Source organism: Aplysia californica, unplaced genomic scaffold (assembly GCF_000002075.1).
Source record: "Aplysia californica isolate F4 #8 unplaced genomic scaffold, AplCal3.0 scaffold00247, whole genome shotgun sequence".
Lineage (NCBI taxonomy): Eukaryota > Metazoa > Mollusca > Gastropoda > Aplysiida > Aplysiidae > Aplysia > Aplysia californica.
The window spans coordinates 179,883-197,220 of record NW_004797517.1 but is presented as its reverse complement, the minus strand read 5'-3'; the positions used below and the strand labels follow the sequence as shown (position 1 = coordinate 197,220).

At 37.0% G+C, this 17,338-nt stretch overlaps 1 protein-coding gene across 5 annotated transcripts in view; it reads right to left on the bottom strand.

Moving 5' to 3' along the window:
- Positions 1-2,154: 2,154 nt before the first annotated feature.
- LOC101845854 (lymphocyte expansion molecule) overlaps positions 2,155-17,338 on the bottom strand; it is a 34,766-nt gene continuing 19,582 nt past the window's right edge. For all 5 annotated transcript variants that reach the window (XM_005100424.3, XM_005100426.3, XM_013083650.2 and 2 more), the window contains 5 exons: positions 14,964-15,107; positions 12,327-12,494; positions 9,838-9,966; positions 5,205-5,329; positions 2,155-2,834 (listed from right to left, as the gene is read on the bottom strand). In XM_005100424.3, the coding sequence (XP_005100481.1) occupies positions 2,744-2,834; positions 5,205-5,329; positions 9,838-9,966; positions 12,327-12,494; positions 14,964-15,107 (657 nt within the window). In that variant the 3' untranslated portion in view covers positions 2,155-2,743. The remainder of the gene's footprint in view (positions 2,835-5,204; positions 5,330-9,837; positions 9,967-12,326; positions 12,495-14,963; positions 15,108-17,338) is intronic.

Here is a 17,338-nt window from a genome sequence, read left to right as displayed (position 1 = left end):
TTCTCTGCTAGCCTTTGTCATCCACTGACAACCCACAAGGCAGCGAGGGCTTTGGTAGGATTTATGGTGCCTCCCGTCGCCAAGATGGTCCCTTCTTCGAGTATAGACCATATGTGGCCTAAATAAGGTCACCCTATGAAAATTCAGAGCAGTATACCTAGAGTTATAGTTTTATGCTGTATTTTTCCTTGCATACATTAAATTTCAACACAAGTTCACAATAATGATTTAAACATAACTGATTTATCAAGAAAAATATCTTCAAGAAATGTTTCATTTCATTAAATTGTTTAATAGTCTGTTTTACTTCCTCGCTGAGCAAAGCTTACAATTGACAGGTATTCAATACGTTCTGAATGTCCTTTCCTCCTAGCGTCATTTTTTAAAGGACGCAGTTTGATTTACAATTTCGAGTGTCAAAAAAATAAAACACATTGTTGCTAATTTTGAAGTGGTGTTTCTATTTTAATGTAAAAATAAGAAAACAAATGGAATGTCAGCAAAAAATGGGATAACAGGGGTGGGGGGAAGCAGTATAGATAATGAGGTTTGGCTGTTTTTATATGTACCTTTAAAAAAAGGGAATGTACACTATAAGGAAACAAATAATTGTCTAATAATCAGCATTAGAGTAGGAATTTTAACACCTCAAATGTTTGTACATGATAAGTCATAAAAATGTCAGTGCAAATATAATGTGTGCGTGCTTGGAAAAAAGTCCCAGTTGTAGGAAATTTTGGATTTCGAAATATATAAGGGTATACTCTTTGGTAGCAAATTCAATGCTAAAAATAACATGCAGATTTTCAAACTTTTCAAATATCTTGAGTAGTTTTAAAGATGCCACCAATTGTAACACTGGGTAGTGTAAATACAACGTTTGGAGAAAAACGGCTTCAACTTTAGTATGCTTAATTTATCCAGTTTTCTAGTATATTTTTAACCTTTGGTGAAATACATGTTGCATAAATAATTTTTAAAATTATCAAATCATAAAATATTATAAATATTATAAAATCCTTTCAATTTGCAATTAAGAAATGGTTAAATGTGTGTTTTCAGATGGAACAAAATTTTTGACCAGGTGAGATTTTTGGAGCTTTTCAACTAACTGCTCATGAACAACTTTGCCGACAACTGGGACTTTTCTCCAGGCATACACACACCCACATATATATATATAAAAGGTGAGATTTTGAAAGAATGAAACATCACACAAAAAGCAACCAAAAAAGGCAATAATATTAATACTGTCACAATACTGAACTTAGAGTATTAACAGAAAGAAAAACAACTTATACTATTAGTTATACAAGGAGCCCTGAGGTTTTGAAAAAGAAGTTAAACCTCTCGAGATTTCGTCACATTAAATAAAGGAGGTACCGGTGTTGAAACAATGAAAGAAAAATCTAAAATGAAAGACTCAAGACACAGAGGGAGAGATAACATTGCAGTGTGACTGATTTTGGACTATTTCTTTGAAAAGACATGGACATTGGCAAACTTAAAATATTTTTTTAGGTAAGTGTTTTACGGTGCTCGCAACTGCAGAAGGTTATATAAGCGAGCGGGACACACTAAACTTTTCAGTTGGTAGGAAATTTTGAATTTTACTCGGGTGATGGCCGAAGCCTAGGCTTACTCTTATTTTTAGACCACTAAGGGATCTTTAACATGCATAACTTACACACGAGTCCTCTGAGATTTTTCGCCCTTGTCCGAGAAGGGTTGGTGTAGATCTTTCCTACCAGAAGATCAGGGGTGTGGCTGAAAGACAGCAGTAAGAAGGAGCCAAAGAGTAGCAGTGGCTGTATAAAGAGTCAGGCGCCAGAGGAGGGGGCAAAGGAGGTGAGGGGGTAGGGGGCAGAAAGTGGAGATGAAAGCAGATGACAGACTATTGCTAGAGAGCAGGAAAGGAGGTGAAAGGAGACAATTTTAGAGAACAAAATTTTTCGGTCACTACCCAGATTCGAACCCAGGACCTTTGAAAGAGAGGTGAAAACCTTATCCTCTAAGGCCACGAGAGCCCCCTTGGCAAACTTTAAACATATACCAGTATATAGAACAAAAAAATACCGGTATGAAAGAATTAAAGAGCTAGCGTCAACTCAAAAATCATACTAATTCATACTGTTGTTGTTTTTGTCAATCTTATTTCTTTTTGGTAGGAATTACAAATGTTTTTAAAAGAAATAGTGTGGCATTGTGGAGAAATCAGGTGCTCGTCAAAATATAATGAAATCAAAGAAACTGACATTTTGCCACCCGGTTGGCAAATAATTCGATTAAATTTTTAAATTTTTTTTTGAGGGGGGGCTACCTTTTACATCCATTAAAAACAAATTTCTGAGTGGAGTTTACTGCTTACTGCAAAACTTTGATAAATGGCCCCCAAAAATGTGCAAGTTTTCAAGGACACTCATGTTTTGGGAGTGACCAAACTTTAGTCATTTTCTTGCTAATTTACCTCTGACACTAGGTGACCCAAACCTCTTTCAATCACAAATATCACGACTTCTACTTCTATTCAAGGTATAGTGGTAATTTTTTTCATCAAATAGCAAGACAAATAAACAGGCTTCAAGATGGTTCCAACAACTCCATATACGTCGACAAATTGGTGAGCACCTGATAACAGTGTCGTAACACAATTGATGGAGAGGAGAGAAAAGGTCAGCTGCAGGCGATGTCAGTTGTTCCTGCCGAGAAGGACTAGTTTTGGTACGGGACAGTAGATTCTTCATTACATGACTGTTATAGATCGTGTCAGGCGCCCTGGCTGCTGGATGAAGACTCTGTCTTGGGGACTTACATCCTTTGCTCGGATTCTCTCCCTGGAAAAGAAAGTAGAGTTGCTCATGAAATGAAGTTAATATGAAAGTAAACGTTCATTAGTTAGGTATGTGCTTTGAAGTAAAGCCTTCATACTGCTTCATTTTCATTACTTTATTTTTTGAGTGTTCTCCAGGAATTTTGAGATCCTTTGATGAGCATAATGTGCTCTTTCATTGTATTATAATATCTTTATTACATTTTAGATACTGCAGTTAAAAGATGAAATGGTGGAAATTTGAGACAATCGTGAATACATAACAGTTTTATCTAATCCATTTCAACAAAATCCAAAATCTTATTAAAAAATCTTAAATTTAATAACCAGAAATGTTTTTGTTGAGATCACTATGATCACCTCCAGGGCATTGTTGAGTAAGTTATGTGTGCACCTGGAGAAAGGGAGAAAAAGTCGGCCCATATATATATCGTTTCGAGCTACAGACATATAAAGTAATTTTTTAAACCACAACATGTTTCCATTAAAAAACCACAATAAATATGCCGTTCCACCATTTCAGAACCAAATTTTAGAGGAATTCTATTGACTTTACATTTGACTTTTATTTATTAAGATTTATTGTACATATGTAATAGTGGGGTTTTCTAAAAAAAAAAGGAAAGTGGCTGATGTAAAATTGATGTTTGTATCTGTCTCCTATTCCCCTTGTCCTGCACTTCAAGTGGAGTCGAACCGTTTTTGAAGGTCACTTTGGAATTAGCCGGAACTGTGTCACAATAGCAGCTTTTGCCTCGGCATGGAGGAAGATCTTGCTAGGCCCGACTCAATGTGAATAATTTCAACAGAATTTGATCAGCAGTGTGCACTGGGTATGGTGGAACTAATAACCTGAATTTGATGACAGGGTATAATAGGACAAAGAATAATTAATTCATATTCTCGGTCTAGGGTTGAACCCATTATAATTAAGCATAGAATCTAGCGTTATGGTTGAACCTCACCTCATATCATATCAAAATATTCCATAGGACTTTCTCGATATCTTACTCCTACACTATCCTATACAGTGGGCTCCATGTAAAACATGGACCACTGGGACTGACGTGATATCTCTGTTATAGTAGGTACATAATACTGGGTGAAAATGTCGCTTTGTGGAAGATCGCGGCAAAAAAGAGAAAAATTATCTTCTTTGCATCTCGCTTCCCATTCCAGTAAAGTAAAAAAAAATTCAAATGTTTACAAATTTATGTCCTTAATCTTTCATGTGAAAACATTCGTTGAGCGAACAAATATAAAATAAGTAAGTATGAGTTACTGGGGTTCACGTTGGGCACCGAATTGGCTTTTCAGCGTTTTTCCGCCGTAAAATATCGTGGAATCTCTACGACGCATGTGTTTTCGAAACATCGGTGCTCCGGTCGTAATGGATTATAAATATAATGTAATTAAGTCCGTTAAAAAGTGCTTAAATTTATGTTGCTTTCAATATATTTTTAGTGGGCTAATTTTAACACAAAGTGCATAAAAATCGTAATCAAAAACTTTGAAAGGCTTTTTTAAACGGATTCTATTGAAATATTCTAATAAAAAAAATAAATATCTGAAATCATAATCCATTTTTCTATATTTTTTAATATACGAAGCAGCGTGGTCGAATCAGGCGCTCGTCAAAATAACGAAATCGGAGAAACAGTAACAGGCATCTTTAAGCCAGCTTGGAATTTTTTATTGAATTTTATTTTTTATCTTAATCTCTTTTATGTCCATAAAAAACACATTTCCAGGTGAATTTTACTGAAAAACATTGATTAAAGGCACAAAATGTGTCATTTTTCAGTTTTCAAAGAATCTTTAGCTATTAGAGTTCCAAACTTTGGCTAATTTCACCACGGAAACCAGGTGACCTCACTTACTTCAATCGCAAATATCTTGAGTTCTATTTAAGATAAATGGATATTTATTTCATTGGAAGCAAGACAAATAAATCAGCTTTCAGATGATACCAATAACTCCACATGCCCAAAAATTGACGAGTGCCTCACTCCACTGCATCGTGACACATATGTAATCAGTATTAGGACCAATTTGCATCAATGAAAGCACAGACGCTTGGAAACTTTCACTAACCCAGCAAAAGTGAGATGATATTCGTCAGGTGAGCATCATGCCAGTGCGCTGCCCATGAGCACATGTTAGCCTAGCTTAAATAAACATTCTGCCACTTTCTTGAATATATTTATATTGTTTTAACAACGGATCACAAGAATTTCATTGGTGAGTATTGATATTTTTTTATATTTGAAGAGAAATAAATATTTGTAAACAATAGCATAGGTTTCATATATGTCATGTTAATTTACAAGAATAATGTGTTATATAGAAGCAAGATGAATGAACTGAGACTCACTGAAGGAATTTGGCCATCTGTAGATTAGGTTTCCCAGTTTTTGATCTGAAGACACTGGTGTGACCATTGATGTCCTGTGCCTCCTCTAGCTTCTGGATGTCATAACGACCAGCACCAACTGGATTCTGAAGAGATAAGAGTTAGTTTAGGTCATTCAGTACTAGAGAAGCTCCAGCTAAAAAGCCTCATTTTTTTCTGTCAAAAATCAAAAGGTAAACATTATTTTTTCCAAGAAAATAGTACTTATACTACTCACACAGTGCTAAAATACAATGAGGGTATTCACTTTCATAAAGTATCAAATCACTTTATCCTTTCAATTCAATAAATTTTGTCACCTTCTGGTCTGTACCTCGTCTTGGTACTTTCTCTCCCCTTCCTTCAAATACACGTTCTCTTGGCGCGCTTGCTAACAAAGATTTTCAGAGGATAGGGTTATTCAAACGAAACCCCGTCGACCAGGAGAAATGGAAATGACTGAATTTTTTTTACAATTAAAGAGGGGAGGTCACCCTCTTTATTTAAAAAATGATAAGGCCACAAAAGAAACTGAAAGAAAAAGAAGTAAAAAATGGAATCATCAGAAATTGCAATTTTTTTTAAAAAGGAAGCAATTTTCGCATAGACTCAACTAAAAGGCCAATCTTTTCCCTACAAATTCATGGGTAAATAGAAACATTCCGTTGTGAAGCCCCCCCCCACCCCCCCCTCCTTTTCTGTGTGTTTTGCACCCTAGCTGGAAAAGTGCACAGGGGCGGGATGAGGTGTCCATTTTGTGTCAAGTTCAAGCCAATTTTTTCCCAAACAATGTTGACAAAACAAATGAAACCATTATTATTTGTGTTCTGTGGTCTTTCCTATTTTAAAATATGCATTTCTTTTGCTACACTGGTGGCAATGAATAAATAACCCTTTGGGAAAATGACAACAGAGTCCATGGATTGATCGTCACGCTCAGCGACTGTCGAAATGATTTGTGATTGCTGGGAGTGAAGGGGTGCGGGGGTTATTCATATAAACCACTTGGCCAAGAGAAACGGAAACAATCGTATTAATTGACCGGGAAAGTAGATTTATCATATCTTTCTTTTGATAGTAAACGAAAAATAAGCTCTGTCAACAACCAACAAACATATAAAATTAATGTGGTTTCTTAGGAGACTACTGACAATATTTCGGGAAGGAAAAGAAATTAAATGAGGTAGTGCTTGATGAAGCCCACGTAGGACGCTCACAGTTAAAAACAATAAAAAACCCCGACAAATGCAGTTTTTGGGACACCTGAATATATCTTGAATATCTAGCTCTCACTAGCAAAATTGAAGGCAAACGAGGCAGGGTAGGCCCAGAGCAACCAACTTAGGGAACCTAAACAAATGGGTAGCGGGGAAAGATCAGGGAAACGTAGCTTTTTTATGAGCATTCGAGCAAAGGAGTGAGAGGAGAACAATGATTGCCGATGTCTGCCGAAGATCTGGCACTGAACGAGATAATCTGACACAAAGTAACAATCCGTTTCTGAATTTGTGATTATCATTCAATAATAATAATGTTGCATATATAGCCTACTTATTTTTATCAAGATGATCTAAGGAAGTGTTGATCTAAATCAGTGTGACAAAAATTATAAAAGCAAAGATGAACTTTTTTCTTTTCTAAGCTTTAGAGTATTCGTACGTTAAATCCAACAACGTTTTTGCGTCCAGCGTGCTAAATTACATTAAGATATCAAACATTAGTCTCATGTCTGTAATAATTATCACTATATGAAAGTTCACCAAACATGTGCTTTTGTGTGTTTCACAATGGCATACTTCAAACATTCTTAGTCCTATGCCGGCAAAAAAAAATTAAGCTTATACCCTGCATTGTTATCAACAACATCACGAAGTTTTGACTTCACAAGCAAGCAAAAGTTGTTAACTGAAAAGCCATTTTCATACAATTTCATGGGTTTACAGAATCAGAATTATAAGCCCGAGGATTTCTATAGTCTTTGTATGCCTCAATATTGTCCTTGACTTCAAGAAGACATAATAAATGGGTATGTGCATTGTCATTTCATGATTATGTGACTGTTCACGCAGTCTTGCTTTTTGCTTGTTTTGCGTGCAGTGTGAATTCTCTACGTTTTAACTCACTTGCGACTGGGCCCTTTCACCAGTCACAAGCGTTGAAGACTGGCGTTTTTGGGGGTATTTCAATAAATCACCACAACTCTCAGAATGACCCTATTGTAATCATTTTTTGACACAGTAAAGTAACATTCAAGCTTAAACTAATACAAAAAACTAAAGTTGTGTAAGTCTAATACTTTAATTTGTATGATTTTTAAAAAATTGGCATGAATTTTATTTTCCGAAAAATTTCCAGAGACGTGACAAGTAGAATGAAATTCACTGCAACAACAAAAATAAAAGTTCAAAGTGTTCTGGTTTGATTTGTATACATGTGCGAGTGTTTGGTGAAAATATAAAAGCTGGTCTGTGCATTGATTCAGACCCATATACTGAATTACATGTGACAGATGTACGGCACGATGTTGTGCTTTCGTTGCGCGAAAAACAACACCGGTACTAGTGCTAGATCTATCCCTAGAACTACGACTCGGGCCGTGTTCGGGTACATATCCAGGATCCTAACAATTAGATACATCATATTCTGAGACACTAGAACTAGTAAAACGCACAGAAGTATAGAAAACGGCGAAATTATGTGATTCTTGTTCATGCGACTTCTTCGACCGTTACTACGACGCGACTGTCGGATTACTATCAGCTGTATAGAAAAAAACAAAGCGCGAGTTCCGGTCTGTCCAACCCCAGTTGGGGTCACTGTCCTTCACTTTCAATAACTTAAAAACTACCGGCCCTAGAGATACGAAACGAAGTTTAAGTAGCTCAGGCTTGGCCAAACAAGGGTACGAGGCGGGTCTCGCGATCCGCGCGTGATTTGTAGAGCGAAAAAAAAATTCCAAAGTTGGTCACGCAGGGCTTGTGAGATCCGTCGCGAGCGTCGCGGCGGGGGTCACGCAACTGTTGTGTGACCCGTCTGAAGTGAGTTAAAGTAATTTGAACCTTGATAACTTTTTTATTTATAGTCCAATTTTAATGATTTAAATGGTGAATTTCATTATTTCTGCGGCTCTTTTTGGTGCAATTTATAAAGAAAATCTACTTTCCGACAATTAATTTTTTTCCTTTGTGGTAGGCCTACCTAATTACAGTGGAATCTACTTAAACCCAACACAGTTAAGCTGAAAACAGTGGTAAACCAAACAAAATTGAATGCCTGATCTTTTGCTCCTATGTTTTTGAAAGAAAACTATTCATTAGCCAAAATGCTGCTATTTTTTTAAACTTTAACTGAAAAGAGTTTCATAGGTCATTCATCTGTTGTCTAGAGCTACACTAGCAACTCTCAAGAAGCACATCAAGTCTTAAATGCTTCGAGAAAGCAAAGCGGAAGAAAGAGACATGAGTACACACTTGTGTTGACCGAGGGCTAGAGAGAGGTATTGCCAGTGTTTGTCTACATTTATCACTCATATCAATTGGCCTACACACTCAAAAATAAGTGACACTAGTATGGCGAATGTACACCTGTCAGATGACCTTCAGTTGGTCATGGCCTTTTGTCTCTGTAAAGCTAGTACACATAGGCCCTACAATATGAGCACATGATATGTTTCATGGTGTTACTGGCATTGGGGTTTCTCACTGCTCTAGCCTAGCAAGCATAATACAGTGTGCAGTACCCTCTGCTTTTTTGTCAGTTCAGTAAATTAAGCAAGCTGATAATGTTGGAGAAAAAGCACAGCCTGCAGCTTAAATTGCAGTTACTGAAAGTAAGGCCATGATAAAGAGAAAACAATTTTGAAAAAGAGATATTGCCACAATAAGCATGGCAGTCTCAACTATAAGCTGTAGACAACCATTGTAATGTGAGTTACCTCTCTACTCTAAACAGAAAACATGGCTACACTGAAAAAAAATTCGGTTTCAGTGGACTCCACTGTATACTTTTCCCCTCTTTCCTGAATTATGGAAACAAGTATCTAGAACTATTCTAGAATCAAGCAAACAAGATATATGTAAAGGATTGTGGTGAAACCAGGCGCTCGTCAAAATACAGAAATTGATTAAATTGGCATTTTTCTGCCTGTTTGGCAATTTCAAATTAAATTTTTGCAATTTGGCTTCACATTTTTTAGGTCCACTTAACATATTTATGTGTTAGTTTCACTGAATAAACGTTTAAATGCAAAACAAAATATAAGAACATTTGCAGTTTCGGAAGGACTCTTGAGCTTTGGAAATGACCAATCTTTGGCGGCCATTTTCTCGCCAATTTTATCTCTGAACCCAGGCAACCTCCAACTCCTCGAATCCCAACTATCTCGATGTCTATTCAAGACAGATGGGCATTTTTTTCATCAAAAGCAAGGCAAATAAACAAGCTTTCAGATGGCACCAATGGCTCCATAAACCCAAAATTTTACGAGCACCTGATTCCACCATGTCGTGACACATATATTTTAACAGTTGAGTCTACTCGAAAGATGATGGTTATGAAACTTTGATTAAGTCAATAGCTGTTGAATACAAAAGAAAAAAATGCAAACAGAGCATACAAAGTTCCTTGTAAAGAATTTCTGAGAGATTTTGTCATCCCGCTTCGCTGAGGACAGGAAGCCAGGACTGTTCACATGTCGTGGTTTGCTCATTTCCTGCAAGGAGTACGTTCCTGGTCCAGGAGAGTCCTGCAGAGGACAGAAACAGAGTGATGAAAGATCAGACAATAAACACATAAAGATTATACACAGGAGTCGAGTCTGGACAAGTATCAAAATCTCGAACATCAATTTACTGTGATACTGTACTAAAGAACTAAACACAATTAAAATTGCATTGATTTAATCCCTCCTTTATTATTAAATGGCTTGATTTGAACAGTTAAAACTTCCAGGTTCATGACATAATAAAGCTACACTGTGGAACTTGGATTCAATTGACTCGGATTCAACAAAAGGAGATGGATTCCCTATTTTTTTTATTCATTAAAATAAATAAAAATAACTTGGATTCAACGAACACACATAAATGAGCAAGCTCGGATTCAATGATGTTGCTTGGGTGAACAGTCCCCGCTGATGTGGCTTCACTCATTTTCCTTCTGAAACGAACCTTACTTATTCCAGGTAACCATCCATGGCACTTGCATCATGACTATTATTCACTTAGTCTATGTGACAAATCAGCAGCCTAGCTTCTTTAATACCAACACATGCATTGTTGGCACACTTGTCCTAGCATGTGTCGGTGTTGGGCAGGCGGCCAACACACATATATGACAGTACCTGTGTCTTGGGGGAGGGGGCACAAGTGGTCCAGGCTCGGAATGTCAGTAGAGATACAAATATGTCAGCCATTTCTTCTTCTGGCTACTGATCAAGTATCACAATGATTAAGCTACTTTTGACATAGATCTACATTATGAATTGTGCATTGGTCTGTTGAATCAAATTTTGCCATATGCTATGCTAGGCTCTAACGATCAGTGTATTTTCCAGGATTTTTCCAGCATTTCTTTGGTACGACGTCAAAGAAACAAAAATGCCTCTCATTTGAAACCAAACTACTTTGGATTGAGAAAATCGAGGGGCAAAAAAAGCAGGCATTTCCCGGTAGCCTACCACGAGTTACTTCCCTTTATATATTACTTGCTCAGTGCTTCTAATTGTCTGCACAAAAACCTCCTGTTTGCTATAAACGAACACTCAGATTCATCGAAATTGAAGTTCAGGCCTGACGACTTTGTTGCATTCAGGTTCCACTGTATTTTTCAAGTAAATTCAAACAAATCGATTTCAATACTTATAGTTCAACAAAAAAATAGAGGTTTGAAACTGCAAATGTAATTTAAGCAAGTGTCAGTTTAAATTTGAAGTAGAACATCAAACCAGGGGATAAGAATCTTAAATGTAACACGGTTACGGTGGGTCCCACTGTTTTTGTACCAACATGCAATACTTTAACTAATTCGCTACCCCAAGCCGTGGGCAGCGGCCTGGCGCTGCCAAAGTGACTTTACTACAGCAAACCGCCCTCGACAGCTCGAGAAGTGACCTATAATTTTAGCTTAGACTTTATTCTAACCCATATATATATCCATTACATGTTAAAATAAAGGTTATAATATAACGTTGACTACCGGGTCAAGCGTTTCCACCAACAATCGTAAATTTTGATTCAGTTTTCGAAGTTTATGTGACTTTGTTTTATCGCGATGCCAAAATTATAGCCCAGACACCAGTCTTAGTACTTTCACACAAAAAAATGTATCATTATTTTGATTACTAAAGAAAAGTAGGACTCTTCTTTAGAATATTGATACTATATTTGTAAAATGGACTCAAATTGGCACTGCTCTGTTATTGAGAAATCAATATTTTTCAAAGCTAAATCTTTATTGTCAAAACATTTTTTCTCCCCAATATCACTATTTTTGTGTGTGAAAATAACAGAATGTACCACTTAAGACATGTGTAGGTTTATTCTAAATGCAATTCTGAATAATTCCAAATAAGATATATGTGTGGTTTTTTCTGTTTGTGAATGCATCTTGTCCTTTTTTCAAGTTCATAAAAATATTTTTTTTCAATATCGGATGTTATGATCCAAAAGTACAAATTATGTGGAATGTTAAATAACTGCAAATTTTAAAATATTTTTCAGTTTTATGTTCATTTATGGTTATTTTGATGTAGGACTATCATTTGACTAGGTGCAAACATATTTTTTGAGTTTCACCAAAGATGATTAATTTTTTTTTTTTCAATTTTATCTGCATCCAAGCAAAATTGTGTTGCATCGCCTCTTACAGGAACCAAAGTTGAAAAATACTCAAATAAACATTACAGATGTAGGCATATTCTACAAATCATACTGAAAATTGGAGTGTATAATATGTTGATATTTATTTGAATTTGTGCCTCAAAGACCTTTGAACTGCGCACTAGTCATCATCTCATTTCACCCTCCCGAGAAAAAATCATCCACAAGCCCAAGATAATACGTAGCGAATAAGTTAAAGAACAACTCTATGCGGCTCTTTACTGACCTTCATCTTGGGATAATGTGCTTGAGAAAACAAGAAAAGTCTTTCAGTGGGGACATCGGGATACTGTGACATCTTGCCAAATTTGCCATGTATATTTTTGTGTGGGCCCTTGAGCTCATCAACAAATGTTCCGATCTCGTACTGGCCAGGGCCAAGATCAGCAAGTTTCTAGAACAAAGACAAATGTAACTTGGGGAAATCATGCCTTCAAAACACTTTTTTACAGGAGCCCACTCACTTATGGATGGGAGTGAAGTAAGGGGGGGGGGGGAGGAATGTATCATCTATACAATACAATACAATAACGTTCTAGTAAAGAACTGTTAAGGCTAGAACATTAGCAATCTGGATCAACCATTGAGTGGTTTTTGATTGGTTCTGATTTCTCTTCCATTCAGTTGAACAAAGAGTCTATCTTTCTGAAACAAAAGCACATTCAAGCATAAATAGCCACTTTGCCTTTAACCGGGCTCTACAATTGCTAAAAGGTTTTATTTCAGTAAAGAATGAATGAATGAGAAAACCCTCTGGAATTAACTGTACTTCATCCCTTAAAACTTTCCTAATGCCCTGGTCCACGTAAAAACTCGTTGTTTTCCTTCTAGTCACCAGATTCTTACACAAAAGCTACTGTAATTTTAATTGCAGTAGCAGTAGTTGCAGTTGTTGCAGCAGAGGTAGTTATAGAAGTTGTAGTTTAACTCTTTAAACCCTGGGTTTTTCCACTGTTTCCCTGAGTTTTTTCTACAATCACCTAAATCTTGTGCACTATGTCTCATTATAATCTCAAAAGCTTGCCTCCAACAAACTTCTAAATGGTGGAAACAAAGGCTTAGTCATTACTAATAGACTTGGTTTGGGAATAGTTCCGAAAAACAAGCAAAATATAGCACTAAATAAAACGAGACAGTTGTCACTAGTATTGGACGCTCCCAGCTATGGCTTTTAAAACGCTTGTGTCTGGGGTGATTGAAAGGAGGGAGGGGGGCGTAGGCACAAGTGTTCCGGGCATGGAAAGTCGGCACAGATACAGACATGTATACAATCATATTCATCCCTTCCCCACATCTACTGAACAATGAAATGCTAGTCTAGACATCTAGATCTAGTAAAGAATTGCGTGCAGGTCTGTGGAAACAAAGGTCGTCATATGCTAGACCCTTGTCGCAACTTGTCGCTCACATTGCTATCATAATGAAGACTCGGATTCAATGAAATTGAAGGTCAGACCCAACGACTTCGTCATATCTGAGTTTCACTGTACAGTCAAACCTGTGTAAGACGGAACTGCAAGGGAGCGGGAAAATTTTTTTGTCTTAGACATTTTCCGTCTTAGACAGGGGAATTTAGGGGAGGGGGAGGGGGGTTCAAAGGCCCTGCCGGTGGGATCAAGGATCGCTTGTCCGATCGGCAAGCAGTGGTCAAAACTTCACACCTTTCAGCTGCTATCCTGTCTGATAGTGACATGCGTCAGTCTTACGTATCCAATTACCACCAGTGCTTGCCTTTCATAGGACCACTGTTTGACCTATTAAAAACAGAAACGTATGAACATCTCCTTGGTTTCCACCCTCAGTCCCACCCACCAATGCCACCCCTCACTGCCATCAACGTAACAACGATTCGAGGAACTCTTTTCTCGGCTGGCCGTACGATCAGGGCGGCAGGCATTGGTCAATCTAATTTCACACCTCTGGCTTCTGATTACCCAAGAAAGTTTCCGTAGTGGCTCGCTACTCAAGCACTCTCATGGGCAGTCGTGAGATATCACACCCACACTACACTGACCATCTGTATCGCTCAGGGCTCACATGATGGGGTAACTTCTACCCCCATTTCACCCCTACTCCCCTTCCTTGCCCAGCGGCATGGCCATGGCGTTAAGTTTAGAGCCGGTGGAGCCAAACTTGCGAGTTTTGTTTCAAATCAGGGCTGAGCAGGCAAAGTATTTTCCGTCTTAGACAGGTGAAACCCTCAGAAGGGAGCGGATTTTTCTTTCCGTTTCCGCGTTGGACAGGTTTCCGTTTTATACAGGTAATTAAAGAGGAATATATCAAGGGGGGAGCGGGGAGATTCCGTTAAGACAGGTTTCCGTTTTACACAGGTTTCCGTTAAGGCAGGTTCGACTATATCGAGATTCTTAACCTCAAAACATGAAGGAAAAAAAATTACACTAAATTAGATTAAAAATCCCTTTCAAATTTGAAGTTTATTTCATGGTACAACTGCTGACAATGTGTTATCATCAGTTAAATGATGCCATACGTTGCACGTTATAAGATCCTGGGTATAGTCAGAATCAGCTGATTTTGTACAATTCATCTTTCATCAAAAGGTCACCCAGTGACGCGATTTATGCCGTATGTCTCAAAGGGGCTAAACTAATACATGCCAGAAAATTTTGGTTGCAGAGAATGCAAAGAAGCTATTTTTGTTCAGCATATATGGACAGACATTTGAGTTTGAGAAATTGCTTTTTCAAGTTTGAGCTTAGAGTGGTTTACCTCTAATTAAAAAAGCTACAACTGTTGGTTTCTTATATATGTATATATATATATGCATTATAATGTACAGAAGATATTTAAAAACCCCGCCAAATGATGAACAATCTAAAAAATATCCTTATTTTGAACTTACAGGAGCAGCCAAGTACCCTTCCGAAATAGGCTTGTTGCGGTCACCAGAGTACAACTCATAGGGGCCCTTGAGGCTGGTGACTTTGTTGAGCATCTCCTCAGTGCAAGTCTTGTGCTTATAGGTCCCTGGGCCAAGTTCTGAACCCTGTTGGAAAAATAAAAATTTCTTACATCCCCATTGACACGATTCATATCATTTTGGAGGCAGGCTGCTTCAACCCTGCTTGTCGTGGCCAACCCGATCTGAGTAGGGTGCAACATCCTCGCTGACAAGAGGATCTACCTCATAAAAAAACTTTCCCATTCTGGATAACAAAACATGTTCCAAGTTCAACGGTGAAGTGCCTAACAATTATCAAACAGACACTGATTGAACCCTGTTGAGTTCAAATGTACGTATTATCAGTGTCTTAAGTCTAGTGTCAAGTGCTTTGCGATCACACACAAAAGGCCTGGGTTCGAAGTCCATGTGGTGAGAATTTTTATAGTGTATCTCAGCTGAGATGTTGCATCCCTCTAAGCCCGAGGTTGGTCCTGACAGACAGGGTCAAAGTCCACCTCCAAAATGATCTAAATGATTTAGATTGAATCGAAAGGGCACAAAACACATTTAAAAGAAAGAAACAAAAAGCAAAAAATTAACTATTTAGTCGTAGGGACAAAAAACTGGTCATAAAGGCAGTGTAGATAGTTCATGATTACAATTACAATATACAAAATTTTAATGTAATCCTAAAACCATCAGAACAAAACATTATATTTGTCTGATACGATGATAATAAGTAGGCTATGTATAGTGCAATAAAAAATTTATGGCGCAACTTATTGTCAAATATTTCCTTTACTGTCGAACATAGACTCTCCAGCTTGTGCACAATGGCTTGGATCAATTTGTTTTTACAGATCAATATTTTTGTATACATTTGTCAGCCATATTCTAGAAAATTCCTTCATAAATACTAATAAAAAGTCCAAGTGGGTGGTTTCTACATATTTCAAAAGGTTTGCAGCTGGGGCAATATCGCTTTTAAAAGCAAATCCGTCATTTAAAAAAAAATCGTGATACTGTGCTTATTGAATGCATGTTTTGAGAGTCTTTAGTGCAAAAAATGTGTTCATTATATAAAATTGATTTCTTGTATCAAGTTTTGACACTAAAAAGTGGTGGGCTGTGATGTAGACCATATATAATGCGTATGCAAAATGTGTATGGGAAGTTGGAAGTGCTGTGAACAATAATCTATTTTCTATGTGACAGAGATTTATGCCTTTTTTAAACTCATTCGCTACGCCGAGCCGTGGGGGGGGCGGCGCGGGTCAAGTGCTGTCAGTATGCTAAGCCGCCCCCGGCGGCCCGAGAACCAATCTTCAATTTTAGCTTAGATTCTATTCCAATCCACATATCCATGTTAAAATAAAGGTCATAATATAATGTTGACTTCCGGGTCAAGCATTTCCACTGAAAATCGGAAATTTAGAATCAGTTTTGAAATGCGATTTCGTAGTTTATTCGACCTTGTTTTATCGCGATGCCAAAATTATAGCCCGGACACCAGTCTTAGTAATTTTACACAACAAAATCTATCCTTATTTTGCCCACTAAAGAAATGTAGGACTCTTTTTTATAATATTGATACGAATGGACTCATATTGCCAATGCACTGTTATTGAGAAATCAATATTTTTGAGTGCTAGATTTAGGTCTAGATCTAAATTGTCAAAATATGTTTTTTCTCCCTAAAATCACTGCTTTTGATGAAATTACACAAAAAGTGCCTCTCAAGACATGTATAGGTTATTCCAAATGCAATTCTGAATAATTCCATATTAGATACGAGTGGGTTTATTCTGTTTGTGATCATTTTTCAAGATTATACAATTTTTTATTTTTTTTTCAATATCGGATGTTGTGTTCAAAATGTACAAAAATTATGGAATGTAGGTAAATAACTGCAAACTTTTCAATATTTTCCAGTTCTATATATTCATTTTTGGTTATTTTGATGCATCACTTGACTAGGTGCAAATATATTTTTTGAGTTTCAGCAAAGATTATTAATTTTTTATTTTCAAATTTTATCCGCATCCAATCAAAATTGTGTTGCATAATCGCCTCTTACAGGAACCAAAGTTGAAAAATACATAAATAAACATTACAGATGTATTCTACAAACCATACTGAAAATATTGGTATATAATACGTTGATATTTATTTGAATTTGTGGCCACAAAGACCTTTTAAGTGCCCACTAGTCATCATCTCATTCGCCCTCCAGAAAAAAAATTCGTCCACAAGCCGAAAATAATACGTAGCGAATGAGTTAATTTATGAAGAACATTTTTTAAATCTAGCCTCAATTGTAGTAGAAACTTATT